At 33.2% G+C, this 17,291-nt stretch overlaps 1 protein-coding gene across 1 annotated transcript in view; it reads right to left on the bottom strand.

Moving 5' to 3' along the window:
* LOC108742226 overlaps window positions 1-856 on the bottom strand; it is a 1,113-nt gene extending 257 nt beyond the window's left edge. The window contains exons 1-3 of the mRNA XM_025980598.1: window positions 626-856; window positions 300-538; window positions 80-215 (exon numbers count right to left, since the gene is read on the bottom strand). Of these exons, the coding sequence (XP_025836383.1) occupies window positions 80-215; window positions 300-538; window positions 626-644 (394 nt within the window). The 5' untranslated portion in view covers window positions 645-856. The remainder of the gene's footprint in view (window positions 1-79; window positions 216-299; window positions 539-625) is intronic.
* Between the last annotated feature and the right edge of the window lie 16,435 nt (window positions 857-17,291).

Genomic DNA, 17,291 nt, shown 5'->3' with positions numbered 1-17,291 from the left:
TATTTATTATTAATTATTATCATACTTTACCATTCATGATTTTGAAAAATTCCGTCGCAGAAAAATTTTTTTTTCCAACCTCCAACCCCATTTGCCATTCTACCGCATCCGCTATACAGTAATTGAACCTCTTTTCCAATTAATTTTTTTAGAATTTTATTGATATCTGCAGCATAATTCGTGGAACCAATGGTTTCTAATTGAAAAATTTGTTTCTGTAAATAAAACGACAAATATAAGTGATACAACAAAGCAAATTAAATAATATTAATATACAGTTGAATATTTGATTTACGTACCAGTGCATCTTGTTTTTCGCTGTCTGTACTTAAAATTTCATTTAATTCTAGGAATTTATTAATTTCCATAGCTGGCAAGAGTTCACCTATAATTCTCCAGGGTTCTGATGGTGCAATTTCACCTGGACGTTTTGATAATTCAATTTTTATCGTATTAATCTTGTGTTCCAAATCATATAAAATACTTCGCTTTGCGTTATTTATTTCTCTTTTGAAAAATACTTTTAAATCATCAATAGCTGCAATACATCATTTGGATTAGGAAAAACATGGCATATCGTCACAGAAAAATCAGTTTGAGAAAAAGAAAGACACTTCATACTAACCTTCATTAATAGAGGTCATTTGCTGCCGACTAGATGGACCAGCGATGGAATCTGAGTCATTTTCAAAAATTGTTCCAAGCGCATTATTTTCAGTTCTTGGCAGTGGTTTTGTTTTGAGTAATGATTTTGATACACTTTGAGAGTCCAACAGGAGAGGTTCTGAACTTGCTAATTGTTGAGATTCACTGTCAGAACTATTCACTGTTTTTTTTTTTAAAGATCTTTTCAATCGTCGTAATCCTTGCTCGTAGTCTTCTATAATGATAATTAAATTTGTTCAAATATCAGTGTAATAAAAAATCGTTATTCAGAAATAATAATTACTAAAATACAAAAAATTATGAAGAAAATACCTGAATATACAATATCCCAAAAATATATAAATTTCGAAAGTAATTAATTACTTTTAAATGATGATGATAATTATCATTCAAAGAATCAATTCCAGAAAATGTCGTTTAATGAAAACAAGAAAAACAAATTAAATAATGTAATAGTTGTTATTTTTTTTACTTACTAGCTGTTGCAATAATGTTTATAGGATATGATGACCAATTTTCTTTCGGATCCTCTAGATTTTTTGTCCATTCATCCACTTTTTCATAGTCTTTCTTGGGAGGATAATAGCACCTGCTATCATCATCTGATAACCAAGAAATTGGCAACAACTCCACGCACTTTTTTTTATTGACTAATTCGTCAAACTCCACCACAACATACAAAACATCAGAATCGGACATTATCAAAAGTTATTATCGTCAGAATTATGTCCAGATATTATTATAACCACTGATGTTATAGTCACTGAGTTTAAGAAAACTGACGAGCACACTTGACTGTTTCAGACTAAACTGATGACTGAGAACTGTATCACTAAATATTCAATAGAAGAAATAAAACACCAACAAGTATGAACACGTTGCGTACCACGAAATACCAATCAACTTATACATGTAGCAATGTCAAGACATATTGAGAGTTGTTTACATTAAAAAGCATACACTTTCGATGTACGTATCGAATTCCAACTAGGACTTTATCTTTCTCCCAAGAAACTATTTTCAAAACACCAACATCTGTTGACGGAGTGGGGAAATCGAAGACTTCTTTTTTTCTATTTTCTATAGTCCCGTAAATATATAGATTGTTGATATTTTCTTGAACTGCACAATTTTCACTAATATTTAATATACTATCAATCATAAAAATTTTGCCGTCGTTTAATTGTATTACATTATTAGGATGCTTGCAAGTTAGATTAAATCCTTGTAATTCCACTTCTTGAACTTTAAAATATTTTTGGTGATTGTCTACAAATAAACACATTGGCAGTATATATTTACATGTACACAACGTAGATTTTTTTTTATTTTCAATTTATCACTACATTCTAATTCACTTAGTCGATTTGCGATCTGAGTAAGCGGCTTTTTTGGAGATTTCACTAAATGTTTAAACAAGCTTATATAATTTTCTCCCCAAAAAGCAGATATTTCACTTAAAGAAACTCTATTATGACGAACATCGTCTGCCACGTGAATTAAGTTATGCATGCTTAATACTTGTGAATCATCTCCATATTCAGATGGCAATAATTCAAAAAATTTTCTTAACGGATCTTGTGCATAATCGACATGACGTACAGCATTATCAGAATCATTTAACATTCTGCATGCTACATATAGTAACAAAAAATGTTTGTATTTATTTGGAGACAAAACATCTCTAAAAGCCAAAAATCCTATGTATAATAAAAAAAATCGAAACTGCGTGGCCTTCCATTTGGAGACCTGATCAATGTCATAAATTTTTCTTTCAAATTCACTGGGAATATCAGATGACACTGATTCCATAATTCTTTTTAAAATCCTCACTTTATCACCTTTCAATCGAGCTGGATGTTTTTTCACTACAAGTAATTTTTCCAATAGATTTTTCATAGCACCAAGGTACAGCAAATGCATAGAATCCAGTACTACATCATTTACTGGATTAAAATTTTCCAACCTGCATAGTGGAGACTGAACATTCTCTAGATGATGTTCCAATTGATGTTTGTCTATAAAAGAGTCTTTGGTTCGGAGATTACAATCAATTTGAGGGTATATGCGCTTTCGATTTTTAGTAATTCCTTCAGTGGAACATCTTTCACATGCGAAGAAGCCACCTGGAGATTTACAACATTTAATAAATGCTCTTGCAGGTGCATCTGCAATTGTACACATAATTTTGAACAAATAATTAACTTCATTTAATGTTATTCCATTCAAAATATATTCATTACATTCTACAACTAAATCTTTCAAATAATCATCAGCAGAAGAAGGTTTCGAATCACCACAATACAGCGCAATAACGACTGGCTTACTTTCATAATTTTTATGATGCACTTTTAGAACAATAGGCCATACTTGTATTGGTGAATTATTATATATTGAAATTCCATCGATGTGAAGTTGAACGGTGATTGTATTTTCTGAGTAATTATTTGGAAGGATAATTTTTTCAAGACTTTTTTTTATTCCAATGTATAAATAATGGCCAGTTGTGTCTCGTTTGCTTAACATAGTTTCCAAAGGTTGACGATGTTTTGTCCCTAATAATTGCTGAGCAGTCTTGGGTAAATCTTCATGTCCTTCTTCTCTAAGCACAGTTAGTAATTCAGTCACTACATTCAAAGTTAAGGTGTTTATGTTGTCTAAAGCCCAATGACGTAGTTTTTCACTCAAACTTCTGTTTGGCACAACATCTTCAAAAGTGTCATCACTTTGCTGAAATGATAAATCACTTAAAGAGTTAATTAAAGGTTCATGATTGCTTGCAGCACTGTTAACAGATTCACTATCAGTAAGGTTAATATCCACTTCCGGAACACTTAATAATTCATCACTTGGATTATTATTTTCTAACACACTGTTGTCAATGTTAGGGTCATTGGAAATTATGCTGGGTTCACCTGAAGTACTTTGTTCACATTGATTTTGATTTTGTTTTCTTAATGCACGCCATTTTTTTACTCGATAGTAAGACGATGACATAATTGTAAACTATTCAAAATTCACCAATGTACAAGTAATAATTCAAGTTACTATAGACAATTGTCAAGACAAATTTTTTATCATTTAATAAAGCTAGCACCGTAAATGAGGGAATTCCGAGAACAATTAAATAGTTATTAAATCACGCACAATCGAACGAAGCAAAAAAGACGTACACTCATTATATAAAAAACAGAGGTCGATCGACCTCGAACCGCTAGAGAAGTTCGGTACTTCAGCACCGCAACTGGTGGCGAAAATGTCAACTACATTTGATATTTTTTAGGAGAGAAAATTAAAAAATTTTAAAATTAATAATAATGATAATAAAAATAATGATAGCTTCCAATCTTGATTTTATTTATAATCATTTTTTTCCATAACCGAGGTTTGATTGTTCGTGGCTGGCCCAAGCTTGGACTAACATCAAACAGCTGAAGCTTGGCTGCTCAAGGACTGATCCAAGCTTGGACCAACATCAAATAGCCAAGGTTTGGTTGTTCGTGGTTGGTTGAAGCTCAGACTAACATCGAATAGCCAAGGTTTGGTTGTTCGTCGCTGACTCAAGCTTGGATTAACATCGAATAGCCGAGGTTCGGCTGCTCACGGGCTGGCCCAAGCTTGGGCGAACATAAAAAAAAGTTCCATTAGGTCGACCCAGGCCTGGGCCGGCGTTGAAGAGCCGAAGCTCGGTTGCCCAGAGTTAGTCCAAGCTAGGCCCCGTCGTTCAAGACTGGGAGTTCCTACATGGGAAATCACGGGCTTCAAGAAAATGACGGAAATGCTTGATTCTGCGATATATTGCTAAAAGTTCACGAATGAATGCGCTGTATTTGGCTTCCGCGTTACAGCGGTTGGAGGAAAATAATTCTATTCTAATTGTAACTAAATTATTGCTTTCGTCTAATATTGGATCTCCTTTTACAAACATGATTAGTGGGCCTTGTTCATTGACATAAAACAGGAATAGAGATAATTTATTTTATACAATTACAGTTACATATATGCATATGTATTTATTTAAATAAATTTACATTTACACTTAGTTTTTACGTATTCTAAAACATACAACAAACCTTACAATAAATATAAGAAGGTACCTATATTCAAGCAAACAATACACTTGTTTTAAAACATATTAGATTTATAATTATACATAAATATATGGTTATTTTCTTTTTATATAAATTATGCTTTATACTTAGCGGTCTAAAAATTATCTGAAATTATATCCCCACGAATACGTATCCGTTATTAATGTGTTAACTATTAGTTTATAATCATACGGACTGAGTGCAAGTGTACGTTGTTAAACTGAGTATACATTAGGTTTCTTTGAAATAATTACGATTTGATTAATCTCTACTAATTTGTTGTGAAACAGACATTTAAAATAATCATCGAATGTAATTTCCTTAAGTGGTGCTTTTGTTATTCCTTTAGCCTTTGATACTACGCTATTTATTTATCTTTTTTAATTACTTCATTAATTTCTGTTTTAGTACAAAAAAGTTTTATACCATAGATTTTCGATCTGAGACCGATAAGTTCGTCAAAAATTTTACCATTATTTTCATCTTTCATTAAACCAAGCATTTTTTAATTTGTTAAAAGGTATGTGGTATATATTGTTTTGAGGATAGTCTGATGTATCGAATTTGTGCAGGTCGCTCTTTATGTGTTGGTAAATGTCGTCTACAAAGAATTGGTAAATAAGTGAGTCTGTATCAGTGTAAAGTAGTTTAGCCGAATGAGAAAATTTCTTATTAATATGATTGAAATAAAAGGCCTATAATACAGGTTTTGAAATGTCAAGTATCGAAAATACAACATAAATCGGTTTATTAAATTTTATATTTAACCTATTCATCTCGATGATTACCATACTATCATAAAAAACAGTGCAACTGTGAAAATTTGGCGGAGATATATAAGAATTGGCTCCATATCTTCCAGACTATTTTGTTACTAATATTATATCTTTATATTTTCGTAGTTTTCTATTGTTTTACCAAAAATTGCATTATTTATTTGTTTGTTAAAGTTTTTTTCAAATTCATTTTTACTAGCCTTTCTTAAGTTCGTTTTCATGTCAACATATTTTTTTAACCAACAAGATTGTTTAAATTTTAATATTCTATGCATTGTTTTCAATTTTAATTCCTAAATTTAATGCTAGTTTTAAATTTGTATACTAAACGAAGTATATTTTTTATCAATTAGTGTTGTTAATAGTTTAGGTATTTTTGAAATTAATGTTGGAGGAACTAAATGTTTTGGAAGTAATGAAGAANGGTACTAATTCTCATTAGTTGTGGGTCCCTTTCGAATAAAATAGTTTGCCGGACAGTGTTTATAACCCTCAATATTGTTGTATTTGTTAAAATTGCATTGAATACAATTCGAGTTGAATTGATGGATTTCTCCTTTACATTTAGGACACATATACTTAATTTTAACAGGCATTTCTATAGAATGCGAACAATACCATTAGACAATAAATATATGTAGACGTTGCTGCTCTACCGTTGACAATAACCGAATGAGTAGTATTAGCTGTATTTTATTTGAAAAGTGTTTTACTAACCTTATTAATTAAAATATGAGATTGTATTTAATACGAAATGTTGTACATACATATTTACATATTACTGTGCAACCAATACTTTAAAACAATAACATTTGTCTCGACACAACAAGCTTCATTTTTTACCAATATAGTTTACATGATTTTTACATGAAGTATTTATAATAGTACTTAAATAGTAATTTCACGAGCGATAGGTTCCATAATTGTGCTATTAAATCTTTCACAAATCCCATTTTGTTCCGCGGTATAAGGGTTGGTACTCTGATGAATTATGCCACATTGTTTTAAATAACTTCTCATTGCAAATTCTGTGCGATTGTCTGTTTCGTAACACTTTTATATTTCAATTCATCTGTTTCTCAACCATGGCTTTGAACTCTTTAAAACAGGAGTGTACTTCACTTTTGTTCAAGTTACATATTGTTTGCAAAATTCTATCAATTTAGCTCCCCTATCATTTCTATTGACTAGTCCAAAAGGACCTGCTAGTGTACCGTCTTTATCTTCACCTATTACTGCGTTGAAGTCTCCTACAACTATTAGTTTGCAATTTCACTAAACTTAATACATCTTCAATATCTGCATAAACCGCTTCTACGTCTTCATCATTGTAAGATGATGTAGACATATAGACCTACACTAATAATTTTCTTAAAGAAAATTATGTATAAAAAAGAAATGCAGTAGAATGTGTTGTAACAGCAATCTGAAGGCAATTGAACAGAAAATGGGTGTTCGTAAAGTTGAAGCTTCAATTTGTTAGGATCCGGGACTGTTAACATACAGATGATGTGTAATTCAGTCATATATGTGATTAAATAAATACTTTTGCTTTTAATATTATTGTTCAATACTTTCAAAGTCACTGTATTTTAGGTGTACGAAATATGAGAAAAATGTGTAGTTCTTATAAAGTTTATTATATAAATTACATTTATTGTTATAAAATTAATATGAATTGTAAACATTACATTGATTTAACGAACTTATTTTATGAAATAGTACAGACATGTTTAATATTTAACATTCCGTACATGATGTACTGTACTGTACCGCTCCTTTCTGCTTTTACGTCACGGAGGTAGTCTTCCATCTCCTGACAGAGAGTAACCGGCAGCAGCAGCATATGGTCCATGTTGTTACCCTTCCATCAGGAGTTTTCCAAACATCGCATTGAAAAATGGTGAAGGGTGCCGTAGTACTTTCTAACGTTGCACCGTTGAAAGTGATGTAGTAGTACATGTTTATCCTTTCTAGAGTTTCTGATAAGTACCGGTTTTATAACGATGGTGGGCACATTTCTGTATCTATGATGAATATTGACACTATTGCTACATACGAGGTTGATACTACTGCAGTATCCAAGGGTCGATACTATTGCAGTATCCAAATAAGAATGAGCCTTGTGTTAGATTAGTAAAAATGAAGAAGAACCCATGTAGGAAATGACGATAGGCCCAACGTTGGCTCAAGCCTGCACCAATCCTTTTAGAGCTTGGCCCAAAGATGCATACCCACCTTGGCCCAACCTCAATTAAAGTTTGGGATGATAACTAAGGCCTAGGCTTATTTTACATCATTGGGCCAAGACTGGCAAAAAACGTTGGTCCAAGCTTGATAAACAGCACTGGGCCAAGACTAGTAGTGAATGTTCTTCCAATCTCGATGTACAGCACTGGCCCATGACTGGCAATGAATGTTGGCCCAATCCTAAACTATTGTTAGCAATAAAAATTGGGTATCTTATTCTACAACGTAAAATTCTGAAAATAAATCAATTGTCCTTCAACAACTAAACAATATTGTGTACAAGATATATATTATTAAAAGTTCGTGGTTGGCTGAAGCTCAGACTAACATCGAATAGCCAAGGTTTGGTTGTTCGTCGCTGACTCAAGCTTGGATTAACATCGAATAGCCGAGGTTCGGCTGCTCACGGGCTGGCCCAAGCTTGGGCGAACATAAAAAAAAGTTCCATTAGGTCGACCCAGGCCTGGGCCGGCGTTGAAGAGCCGAAGCTCGGTTGCCCAGAGTTAGTCCAAGCTAGGCCCCGTCGTTCAAGACTGGGAGTTCCTACATGGGAAATCACGGGCTTCAAGAAAATGACGGAAATGCTTGATTCTGCGATATATTGCTAAAAGTTCACGAATGAATGCGCTGTATTTGGCTTCCGCGTTACAGCGGTTGGAGGAAAATAATTCTATTCTAATTGTAACTAAATTATTGCTTTCGTCTAATATTGGATCTCCTTTTACAAACATGATTAGTGGGCCTTGTTCATTGACATAAAACAGGAATAGAGATAATTTATTTTATACAATTACAGTTACATATATGCATATGTATTTATTTAAATAAATTTACATTTACACTTAGTTTTTACGTATTCTAAAACATACAACAAACCTTACAATAAATATAAGAAGGTACCTATATTCAAGCAAACAATACACTTGTTTTAAAACATATTAGATTTATAATTATACATAAATATATGGTTATTTTCTTTTTATATAAATTATGCTTTATACTTAGCGGTCTAAAAATTATCTGAAATTATATCCCCACGAATACGTATCCGTTATTAATGTGTTAACTATTAGTTTATAATCATACGGACTGAGTGCAAGTGTACGTTGTTAAACTGAGTATACATTAGGTTTCTTTGAAATAATTACGATTTGATTAATCTCTACTAATTTGTTGTGAAACAGACATTTAAAATAATCATCGAATGTAATTTCCTTAAGTGGTGCTTTTGTTATTCCTTTAGCCTTTGATACTACGCTATTTATTTATCTTTTTTAATTACTTCATTAATTTCTGTTTTAGTACAAAAAAGTTTTATACCATAGATTTTCGATCTGAGACCGATAAGTTCGTCAAAAATTTTACCATTATTTTCATCTTTCATTAAACCAAGCATTTTTTAATTTGTTAAAAGGTATGTGGTATATATTGTTTTGAGGATAGTCTGATGTATCGAATTTGTGCAGGTCGCTCTTTATGTGTTGGTAAATGTCGTCTACAAAGAATTGGTAAATAAGTGAGTCTGTATCAGTGTAAAGTAGTTTAGCCGAATGAGAAAATTTCTTATTAATATGATTGAAATAAAAGGCCTATAATACAGGTTTTGAAATGTCAAGTATCGAAAATACAACATAAATCGGTTTATTAAATTTTATATTTAACCTATTCATCTCGATGATTACCATACTATCATAAAAAACAGTGCAACTGTGAAAATTTGGCGGAGATATATAAGAATTGGCTCCATATCTTCCAGACTATTTTGTTACTAATATTATATCTTTATATTTTCGTAGTTTTCTATTGTTTTACCAAAAATTGCATTATTTATTTGTTTGTTAAAGTTTTTTTCAAATTCATTTTTACTAGCCTTTCTTAAGTTCGTTTTCATGTCAACATATTTTTTTAACCAACAAGATTGTTTAAATTTTAATATTCTATGTATTGTTTTCAATTTTAATTCCTAAATTTAATGCTAGTTTTAAATTTGTATACTAAACGAAGTATATTTTTTATCAATTAGTGTTGTTAATAGTTTAGGTATTTTTGAAATTAATGTTGGAGGAACTAAATGTTTTGGAAGTAATGAAGAATTATCCTACCACCCAAATATTTCGGGTCACCCTTCTCTAAATTATAAACAGTCCCATCTGCTGTAATAACGGACATCTCAACGGTAGATAACAAATCGTGCACATTATCGTTATAGTATTGCCATGTTATAATGCAGCCAAATTCACCAGCTTCAACTGACCCGTATAAAACGCCTCGTTAGCAGCTGAACGGAAAGGGACAAATCCAATCCCCCATCGGCCAACGCTAGAAGCTGCGGGATCTGAACGCTCAACTCGAAAGCGTACACTCAGGCATTTTCCTTCCGAGTAATTCGACATCAAATTATATCAACCATCCGCCACATTAGTTCGAACACCAAGCGTAATATCGTTCAATACGATATCCTTTAAACTAACCAAGAACGCTGCTCCAACTTCAACAACCTCAGCCAAACCAAAAGTCTTAAGCCCGGAATCCACTATGGGTTTAATGATACTCTGGCCAGGTAGAATGGAAGTCAAAGTTCTAATTCCCTTCGCCAGCACGTTTATTGCGCACTAATTCTCTATTAATAAGTCTTCGTCATCTCTGATTAATGGCAAAACGCGGCTTAGTCTGACGCTTCTTAGAACGAGCCATCCTAACAGAACATTACACAAAACAAAACACGAAAGAAGTAAATACAAGAGTTTTATAAAGTGTGCTTGGATAATGTGCATCAATTTCGAATATGTAGTCATATTTTTCACTATCTGAAATTTTATCAATATCGACGAAGTAAATGTCATTTACCCATTCAAATTCACCTTGGGGAAGCGGAAAACTCACTGCGTAACCAAAAAAATTATGCACGTCATAATACATAAAATATGATGGTGGTTCATTTGGGTTATATTCATCGACCATGTATTTATTATTCATTTTCGCGTAGCGGTTACTACATTGTGATATATCAATGTGAGTTAACAATTCTAGTTCAATTTCGGTAGTTTTCAGCATACTTTCAGAAGCAAGTCCAGGAGCAGTGTAATAATGCAAACTATATACGACATCCAACAAGTGGATCTAAAGTTTTCAAAAATATCCGCAAGTAGTAGGACGTCTGTTTTTAAATTTAATCCAGCATATTCTTGTAAATTTCTTATTTTAATGGTTTGCCAAACATCGCACGCGTGCTTGTATTCATTTTCAGTTATATAAAAATTGGAATTTCTATTGTAAAAATGTTCTTTTGATGATAATTTTGTATCTTTCAACTTTTCCCATTAGTCAAAATAAGCATATGGAAAAGTACCTTTACGATGAAGTAAATCAAATTCATTTTCGTTTTGACAATGTTTTCTAGTAATTTTCTTTTGTTCTTTACCTAAATAAGACGATAATTTATCNGGAATAATTCATCCGACGAACTATAATGTTATAAGTTAAGTACGGTCACTTACGGTACTGCCTCTGCTCCATATCTGGTCATTAGATGTTTGTTCGAGCTAGCTAATTTAAATGAAAGAAAATATCCAAATGCTTGCGAAATAATTAGGAACGATTTTTATGTCGACGACTTATTAACAGGAGCAGATAGTTTGTTAGAAATTAATCAATTGCAAGCAGAATTAACAACTATATTAAAACAAGAAAAATTCTATTTAAGAAAGTGGTCGTCTAATAATGCATTAGAAGTCAATAACAAATGTCAGTGACCAAGATTCACCTTATTTGTGCCAAATCAAGCGTTGCACCCTTATGGTGTGAAACACTACCCCGTTTTGAATTATGCGGCGCAGCATTGTTATCAAAATTAGTAAAAACAGTAAAGGAATCACTCAAATTAAATATTAAAAATCATTACTACTGGTGTGATTCAACTATAACCCTGAGGTGGATAAAGGGTTCTGCTAATCACTGGAAGGTCTTTGTAGCCAATCGCGTGGCTGAAATTCAAAAAAATACAGATATCAGAAATTGTCATGTCCGATCAGAAGACAACCCCGCGGATATGATCTCTTGCGGTATAAATGCACAGGAGTTGGCTAATTGTACTTTGTGGTGGCATGACCTACTTCGTTAGTCAAAAACCAAACTTGCTAGCCCAACGCGGACTCTAATTTTACAAAAATAACGGATCACAAATTGCTGGAAACACGAAAAACGGCAATTGTGGTAACTACGATGGCATGCTTGAATTAATTTCCGTTATTTTTAAAATTCTCTACCTTAAATAAATTAAAAGGAATATTTGCATATTGTTTACGATTTATCAGTAACTGTCGTAAAGTAGCAATAAACAGATATAAGGAACCCCTTTTAGTAGGTTATAGTTATTTTAAACTTTTTTATTTCTATAATTTAATTTCATCAAATTCCTTTTCGCAGAACGTAAGTAATAGTGTATTTATATTTAAATTTTCTAGCAGTATATTTACCAAAAGTTGTATGTAACACTATCGTTCAGGTAATTGGGCTTTGCCAAAAGGTAGTTGCACATTTACCTGAATTAGAGTAGTGACCCTGTTGTCATGGAGATTTGCACCCTCTTTGCTATAGTGTGCACTATACAATACAAGGTTTCAAACTTTTCTTGATAAAATTGGTAAAAATGAGATTACTGAAGCAATATCAGCAAACCTAGAATCTCGCTTAAATAATGTACTTCCTTTGTATGATAAATTTAACGCCATACAGGAAGAATTAGAAATTGGTATCGAATGTCCTGAAACCCTAGCAGCACAAGAATTAGAACGGGAATCAACGAAGTATATTTTTTATCAATTAGTGTTGTTAATAGTTTAGGTATTTTTGAAATTAATGTTGGAGGAACTAAATGTTTTGGAAGTAATGAAGAATTATCCTACCACCCAAATATTTCGGGTCACCCTTCTCTAAATTATAAACAGTCCCATCTGCTGTAATAACGGACATCTCAACGGTAGATAACAAATCGTGCACATTATCGTTATAGTATTGCCATGTTATAATGCAGCCAAATTCACCAGCTTCAACTGACCCGTATAAAACGCCTCGTTAGCAGCTGAACGGAAAGGGACAAATCCAATCCCCCATCGGCCAACGCTAGAAGCTGCGGGATCTGAACGCTCAACTCGAAAGCGTACACTCAGGCATTTTCCTTCCGAGTAATTCGACATNCCTTTAATCACTAAAGAAAGTAGTTTTAGCATTAGACAACTTTTCAATAGCCTATCAAAACATTTACGTGCCCTTAAATCGCTAGGCCAACCCGTTGATCAGTGGGATACCCTTTTAATACATTTAATCGTTAAAAAATTAGACCCTCGCACAAGACGTCAGTGGGAAGAAATCAATTCAACAAATCGAATTCCTAATATGACAAATTTAAATGAATTTTTGAAATCAAGATGTGAGATATTAGAAACTCTCAATTTAAATAAATGCGAAAATAGACCCCCAACGGTTAAACCCAAATCAGAATGTTCTCGGTCAAATGCCTACCTGACTACGAATAATAAAAGCTTGTGTTCTATGTGTAATAATGTCAATCATTCTATTTATAATTGTAAAGAATTTCTGGCTTTAACTGTAGATAAACGCATTCTCGAAGCAAAAAAATTACATTTGTGCCTAAACGGTCTTAGGAAAGGTCATTTCACAAATTCATGTAAATCTAACGCCCTTTGTAAATCATGCAACAAGAGACACAACTCTTTACTCCATATTATGACTGAAAACAAGTCAACTGCTTTTATTGATAAACTAGTAGCTGATACTACGGCTACAACCAGCAAAAATTCAGATACCATAATTACGAATTGTTCATTTGATAGTAGCATAAATTCACAAATTTCATTATCAACCGCATGTGTTTATGTTAAAGACGTAAAAAATACATTTCATGAATGCAGAGTCCTGTTGGATTCTGGATCCCAATCACATTTTATAACGCACGATTTCTGCAATCGCTTAGGGTTAACTAAAACTTCTACACAGTCGTCAATTATAGGTATTAATCAATTAGCTTCTAGTATTCAATGCAGGACAAAGGTAGAATTAAAATCCAGGTTTAATAATTACACCAGTGTAGCATGGTGTTTAGTATTAGACAAAATAACAGACTACTTACCAACAAATTCGTTTAATAAATCAGTGGTTAACATACCCAGCAATATTAACCTTGCCGACCCACATTTTAACAGTTCCAGAAAGGTAGACATGCTTATAGGATCCGAACTTTTCTGGGACCTAATATGTACAGGTCAAATCCAGTTGGGTAAAAATCAACCCGTTTTACATAAAACAAAACTAGGCTGGGTTATTGCGGGCCCAATAGACTTTCCAAATCAACATTCGCCTCAAAACATTAGCTGTGCTAGTTTCCAATCAGTTTCCAATGACGACATATCAAATCAGATTTGGTTATTAGAGGAAAGTTACAACGATAAACGTAATCTATCTCAACAGGAAATTCGATGTGAGGAACATTTTAAACAAAATGTAAGGCGAACCGAGAAAGGTAGATTTGTAGTAAAAATACCCTTTAAAGAAAACATAACACAATTAGGTAATTCACGTTCAATTGCACTCAAACAATTTTTTAGTTTAGAAAGTAGGCTTCAAAAGAATTCAGATATCAAAAATTGGCGACATGTCCGACCAGAAGACAACCCCGCGGATTTGATCTCTCGCGGTATAAATGCACAGGAGTTAGTTAATTCTACTTTGTGGTGGCAGGAACCTACTTGGTTAATCAAAAATCAAACCTGCTGGCCCAACGCGGACGCTAATTTTACAAAAATAACGGATCACGAATTGCCGGAAACACGAAAAATGGCAATTGTAGTAAACACGGTGACATACTTTCATCAATTTCCATTAATTTTAAAATTCTCTACCCTAAATAAATTAAAAAGAATATTTGCTTATTGTTTACGATTTATCAATAACTGTCGTAAAGTAGCAATAAACAGATATAAGGAACCCCTTACAGTAGCAGAATTAGATTGCGCACTTCGGTATTTGATAAAAATATCCCAATTGGAGCACTTCAAAGAAGATGCTCAACTACTAAAAGCAGGTAAAAATGTTAACCCCAAAAGCAAATTGTTGCCACTAAATCCCTTCTTAGATAGTGAAGGTATAATACGTGTCGGAGGTAGGTTACAAAATTCAAATCTGAATTATGACAAAAAATATCCCATAGTATTACCAGCGAAGCATGTTTTAACAAAATTAATATTAAGGCATGAACATGTGCGTTTATTGCATTGTCCTCCTAACCAGCTATTATCAGTAGTAAGGGAAAATTGGTGGCCTCTGTCGGGACGACATCTTGCTAGGGAAGTTATTCATAAATGTATAACATGTTGTAAAATCAAGCCAAGGTCCTTAAATTATCAAATGGGAATTTTACCCAGTGTTAGATTAGAACCTACTCCGCCCTTTTTTAATTGTGGCGTCGATTATGCAGGCCCATTTTTTATAAAGGACAGAATTACTAGAAACGCTAAATTAATTAAAGCATATATTTGTCTATTTGTTTGTTTTACTACAAAGGCCTTGCATATAGAAGTCGTAACTGATTTAACCAGTGATGCATTTTTAGCTGCATTACGTCGTTTTATATCTAGACGTGGTTGTCCCCAAAAAATTTATTCCGATAATACTACGACTTTCGTAGGAGCAAATTCGCAAATAAAAGAATTATTTGATTTCCTCAAATCAGAACAAAAAACAATATCTGAAAGATTAATGACTCAAAATATAACTTGGCACAATATTCCTCCCCGATCGCCTCACTACGGGGGCTTATGGGAAGCGGGAGTAAAATCAGTTAAATCTCATTTAAAACGGATATTAGGTAATGCAAATGTTACTTTCGAACATTTTTACACAATTTTGACGCAAATTGAATCAATCCTTAATAGTAGACCCCTTTGTCCTTTATCAACCAATCCCGATGATCTCAATCCTTTAACTCCTGGACACTTCTTAATTGGAAGACAACTATCGTCGTTACCTGATCCAGACATCACAGAAATTCCCGAGAATAGGTTGTCTCGCTTTCAACGTACACAGGCACTTACCCAGCATTTCTGGAAACGCTGGAATAAGGAATACCTGGCCGAACTCCAAACCAGGACCAAATGGAAGCAGAATATGCCTGTTCTTCTAAAAAAGGATTCGTTGGTGCTCATCCGGGAAGATAATTTGCCACCGCTAAAATGGGGACTTGGTAGAGTGATAGAAGTGCAGTGCGGAACTGATAACATACCGCGAGTTGCAACAGTCAAAACACAAGATGGTGTCGTAAAACGTGCGCTAAAAAACCTTTGTGTGTTACCCATTGAACAATCAGCACAGTGAAGTGATTTAGGTTAAACCATTAACTTCTAGCCCTTATTCTTCTTGTTTATTGAAAACCTTACGGTTTTCAAGGGGGCAGAATGTTAAGACTTGTGTATATTTTTTAGTAGGTTATAGTTATTTTAAACTTCTTTATTTCTATAATTTAATTTCATCAAATTCCTTTTCGTAGAACGTAAGTAATAGTGTATTTATATTTAAACTTTCTAGCAGTATATTTACCAAAAGTTGTATGTATCACTATCGTTCAGGTAATTGGGTTTTGCCAAAAGGTAGTTGCACATTTACCTGAATTAGAGTAGTTACCCTGTTGTCATGGAGATTTGCACCCTCTTTGCTATAGTGTGCACTATTCTCACCCGCATATAAATATGCATGTTCATCCAAAAACGGGCATTTCAACATTCGTTATTCAGATTCAACATTCAACATTCAACATTCAGCATTCAGCATTTATTATTCATTATTCAGCATTCACATTCGCATTCACATTTGACATTCCAGCAGTTATCATTAACATTTTATTTTATTCAAGCAACTTCTAATTTTCATTTAGTAATCTTGTACAGTTTTGTATTTATTTAGTGTTAAGATTGTAAATATAGTTTTTTACTGTTGCGTCGGAATTTTTATTGAGCTACGAAAACAAAATTGTCATTCTTGTTTCGTTTTACACTTTTATTTTATGACTTATTCATTCATTCATTTTACTTTTCAATACGTACCTATCTAACCCACGCACATACGTTATGTGATTATGAGATCCAAAATGATCGAAATCGCGATCCGCGTCTGGGAGTTTCGACAGAATAGAGACCACTTCGAATTATTTTATTCAAAAATGGTAACGTGCCTATCACGTTAAGGTTAGCTACCCCGGGATTCGTTTAAGCAAGTAGATATCCTTATAATTAAATTGACCTTGTTGGAACATACGTAATCCCAAAATGTAGCATCGTACTACAGATGGCGTTTTCCGCGCCATTTTTGGTATTTTCTAAAACGCACCGTTCAGACAGCAGGTAAAAGTTGGTCTCTGTTCTGTCGGAGTTGCCTGCGACGCGCTGATGAGATCCAACAAGATCGAAATCGCGATCCGCTTCTGGCAGTTTCGACAGAA

The sequence above is a fragment of the Agrilus planipennis genome, unplaced genomic scaffold (assembly GCF_000699045.2).
Source record: "Agrilus planipennis isolate EAB-ADULT unplaced genomic scaffold, Apla_2.0 scaffold352, whole genome shotgun sequence".
Lineage (NCBI taxonomy): Eukaryota > Metazoa > Arthropoda > Insecta > Coleoptera > Buprestidae > Agrilus > Agrilus planipennis.
This window is presented reverse-complemented; position numbering and strand designations above follow the sequence as displayed.